General features: G+C 40.1%; 1 protein-coding gene across 1 annotated transcript; it reads left to right on the top strand.

Annotated features, from left to right (window-relative positions):
* The first annotated feature begins 556 nt into the window (after positions 1 to 556).
* Positions 557 to 2,554, top strand: or112-1 (odorant receptor, family A, subfamily 112, member 1). Its single transcript, XM_037774521.1, has one exon. It carries the CDS (start codon positions 1,559 to 1,561, stop codon positions 2,552 to 2,554), a length of 996 nt encoding a protein of 331 aa, XP_037630449.1. The 5' UTR covers positions 557 to 1,558.
* Positions 2,555 to 4,619: the final 2,065 nt, after the last annotated feature.

The raw sequence follows: 4,619 nt of genomic DNA, 5'->3' as shown, positions 1-4,619 counted from the left end.
TGTTTATTATCAGATGTTTATTTCTAATTTCTCCCGTTTTATAAGTTTATTTGCTTAGTTTACATACTCATCTTGCTTAGTTTAAGTATTTATCTTGCTTAGTTTACGTGTTTATCTTGCTTAGTTTACATACTTATTTTGCTTAGTTTACGTACTTATCTTGTTTAATTTACGTACTTATTTTGCTTAGTTTACGTACTTATCTTGCTTAGCTTACATACTTATCTTGCTTAGTTTACGTACTTATTTTGCTTAGTTTACGTACTTATCTTGCTTAGCTTACATACTTATCTTGCTTAGTTTACGTACTTATCTTGCTTAGTTTACGTACTTATCTTGCTTAGTTTACGTACTTATTTTGCTTAGTTTACGTACTTATCTTGCTTAGTTTACGTACTTATCTTGCTTAGTTTACGTACTTATTTTACTTAGCTTACATACTTATCTTGCTTAGTTTACGTACTTATTTTGCTTAGTTTACGTACTTATCTTGCTTAGTTTACGTACTTATCTTGCTTAGTTTACATACTTATTTTGCTTAGTTTACGTACATATCTGGCTTAGTTTACATACTTATCTTACTCAGTTTACGTACTTATCTTGCTTAGTTTACGTAATTATCTTACTCAGTTTATGTACTTATCTTGCTTAGTTTACGTACTTGTTTTGCTTAGTTTACATACTTATCTTGCTTAGTTTACATACTTATTTTGCTTAGCTTACATACTTATCTTGCTTAGTTTACGTACTTATTTTGCTTAGTTTACGTACTTATCTTGCTTAGTTTACGTACTTATCTTGCTTAGTTTACGTACTTATTTTGCTTAGTTTACGTACATATCTTGCTTAGTTTACATACTTATCTTACTCAGTTTACGTACTTATCTTGCTTAGTTTACGTAATTATCTTACTCAGTTTATGTACTGATCTTGCTTAGTTTATGTACTTATCTTGCTTAGTTTACGTACTTATTTTGCTTAGTTTACGTACTTATCTTGCTTAGTTTACGTACTTGTTTTGCTTAGTTTACATACTTATCTTGCTTAGTTTAGGTAATTGTCTTGCTTAGTTTATGTACTTATCTTGCTTAGTTTATGTACTTATCTTGCTTAGTTTACATACTTATCTTGCTTAGTTTAGATACTTATTTTGCTTAGTTTACGTAATTCTCTTACTCAGTTTACGTATTTATCTTGCTTAGTTTAGGTACGTATCTTACTTAGTTTACGTATTTACTTTGCTTCGTTTACGTACTAATTTTAAGCCCAATCATGATGTTTTTCCTAAACCTAACTAAGCGGTTTTGTTGTCTAAACATAACTGCGACCATTTCACAGTAACTATGTGACATTAAATGACACTTGAAAAGCCTTAAATGCGTTCTCATGAATGACGTAATGTCCTTAAAATGTGATGCCACTCACACTTCTCTGAGATCCGGTTGATGAATGATAAATGTAGCAGGACTTTTGTCGCATCATCACAGACATTTTCATCATATGTCGATGTCGATATTTTGACTGCTTCACCGCTCTCCGCTCAGGTGAAGCCGGCGCCATGTTGGAGGCGTCGCTGGGCACGAACTTCTCCCACAGCACCTTCGTGTTCAGAGGTTTCCCGGCGCTGCAGAAACACCGCCGGCTGCTGGCACTGCCATTCTCCGCCTCCTACCTGACGGTGCTGCTGGGAAACTCTCTGCTGGTGTACGTGATCCACAGCGTGGAGAGTCTGCACAGCCCCATGTACCTCCTCATCTGCACACTCTGCGTCGTCGACGTCCTCGTGGTCACCGCCATCATCCCCAACATGCTCCTCAGCTTCCTCTTCGACTGGGACGAGATCTCATTGGCTGGCTGCTTGACTCAGATGTTCTTCACTCACTTCCTGTCCTCACTGGAGTCGACGCTGCTGCTGGCGATGGCGCTGGACCGCTACGTGGCCATCTGCCAACCAATGCGCTACGCCAAAATCATCGACTCCTCCATGTTCGTGAAGCTGCTGCTCTTCACGCTGATCCGCAGCGGCTCCATTATGGCGACGCTGGTCGGTTTGGCCGGTTCACTGCGGTTCTGCGGCTCGAACGCGATCCGGCACTGCTACTGCGACCACATGGCGCTGGTCAGCCTGGCGTGCGATGGCACGGAGAAAAACAGCGCGGCGGGCCTCGCTGTGATCGTCTGCTTCGTGGGCGTGGACATACCGCTCATCTTCTTCTCCTACACGAAGATCCTGAGCGTCGTGTTGCGAGCCGTGGCGGCCGGCGAGGACCGCTGGAAGGCGTTTCACACTTGTGGCACTCATCTGATCGTCATGATGTGTTTCTACCTGGTGGGCAGCGTCACATTCCTCTCTCACAACCTCAACGACCCCATACCGACGGACGTCAACACCCTCATGGGACTCCTCTACATCCTGTTCCCAGCGACAGTCAACCCCGTCATCTACGGAGTTCGAACTAAGGAAATTAGAAACGGCTTTTTTAGGATTTTTAAAGTCCAAGTGAAGAATATGATGACAGTGAAGGTTTCTCCTGCTGGAACAGGACAAACATGACGTTGTTTTTCTGCTTCAGCGGCCATACTTATTTTACTTATCTTGCTCAGTTTACGTACTTATTTTTCTTAGTTTACGTACTTATCTTGCTTAGTTTACATACTTATCTTGCTTAGTTTACGTACTTATCTCGCTTAGTTTACGTACATATTTTACTTATCTTGCTCAGTTTACGTACTTATTTTTCTTAGTTTACGTACTTATCTTGCTTAGTTTACGTACTTATCTTGCTTAGTTTACGTACTTATCTTGCTTAGTTTACGTACATATTTTACTTATCTTGCTCAGTTTACGTACTTATTTTTCTTAGTTTACGTACTTATCTTGGTTAGTTTACATACAACGGCTTTTTTAGGATATTTAAAGTCTGAGTGAAGGAAACGATGGTGAAGGTTTCTCCTGCTGGAACAGGACAAACGTGACAACGTTTTTCTGCTACAGTCGGTGGCCTGTAGACGTTTCACTCCTGAAGACGCTACAACAACTACTAGTAGATGAATGTCGAACTTCTCCTTCACACATGAAACAGACGAGAAATCTGAAGATAAATACCGTCATCCAATTTAATGTGATCATATACATCTGAAGTTACACAAATGTCAGATACGTTATGTAGTTACAGAGTTTGTCCAACAGAGAGCGTTGACAGTGTAAAATGTCCCACAATTCTTAAACTTTTCTTATCAAAAAACATAATTTTTCCAGTTCGAGTAAAGGGTTAAATCAGCAGCAACTGGACTTTAAGATGCTTAGATTCTTGAAGACGTTTCACTTCTCATCCAAGAAGCTTCTTCAGTTCTGGCTGAATGGTAGGGGAACCCATGTGGCAGTCAAACCTGGCATCAGCTGACTCTAACGACCCTTAACTACAGTCGTCACACCTGCGAGCACCAACGTACTGAGTGTTTTGGTTACGCAACAACGTAACGCAACAACGTAACGCAACAACGCAACGCAACAACGCAACGCAACAACGCAACGCAACAACATAACGCAACAACATAAAGCAACAACACAACGCAACAACACAACGCAACAATGTAGAGCGACAACGTAAAGCAACAACGTAGTGCAAAACAGCAACGCAAAACACTGTAACGCAAAACACTGTAACGCAAAACACCGTAACGCAAATCAACGTAACGCAACAAAGTAACGCAACAAAGTAACGCAACAAAGTAACGCAACAAAGTAATGCAACAAAGTAATGTAACAATGTAGCGCAACAACGTAACACAGTACAACGTAAAGCAAAACAACGTAAAGCAAAACAACGTAACGCAAAAAACGTAGCGCAACAACGTAACGCAGTACAACGTAAAGCAAAACAACGTAAAGCAAAACAACGTAATGCAAAACAACGTAACGCAAAACAACGTAACGCAAAACAACGTAACAAAAAAACAACATAACGCAAAACAATGTAACGCAAAACAATGTAACGCAAAACAATGTAACGCAAAACAATGTAACGCAAAACAACGTAACGCTAAACAACGTAACCCAAAACAACGTAACCCCAAAACAACGTAACGCAAAACAACGTAACGCAAAACAACGTAACGCAAAACAACGTAACGCAAAACAACGTTACTCAACGTGTCGTCATAGGAGAACCATTGTACTGGGTGTTTTATATTATCCTGCTAACGACCCCACAGAAGTTCAAGTCCTGGGTTCCTCCACCATTCAGCCAGAACTGAAGGAGCTTCTTGGATGAGAAGTGAAACGTCTTAAAGAACCTAAACCAAGTCCAGTTGCTGCTGATTTAACCCTTACTCGGATACCAAGACCTGGATGAATGAGAACCTTCACAAACATAATTTTTTCTGTTAAATAATATTTTTTTTAAAAATTGCTGATTTATCGTTGCCTCAAAATCCAGCACCTGAACTCGCCATCGTCTCAAATGTGTCGTTTTTAGATTCCCCCAAAACACACACGGGTTGCCACAAACATCCTTTTTTTTATTAAAGACGCAGCGGGCTAATATAAGAGGCTTCCTCCTGGCCCTGTCAAAATAAAAGTCAATTAAAATCATGTTAGAAATAAAAGATGTCTTCTC

This window comes from Sebastes umbrosus, chromosome 7 (assembly GCF_015220745.1).
Source record: "Sebastes umbrosus isolate fSebUmb1 chromosome 7, fSebUmb1.pri, whole genome shotgun sequence".
In the NCBI taxonomy this organism is placed as follows: domain Eukaryota; kingdom Metazoa; phylum Chordata; class Actinopteri; order Perciformes; family Sebastidae; genus Sebastes; species Sebastes umbrosus.
Note: the sequence above shows the minus strand (reverse complement) of the source record. Positions and strands in the feature narration are given on the sequence as shown.

Bases quoted from the DNA above. Each gene is read 5' to 3' on its own strand.
- or112-1 (XM_037774521.1), top strand. From the start codon at position 1,559: ATGTTGGAGGCGTCGCTGGGCACGAACTTCTCCCACAGCACCTTCGTG.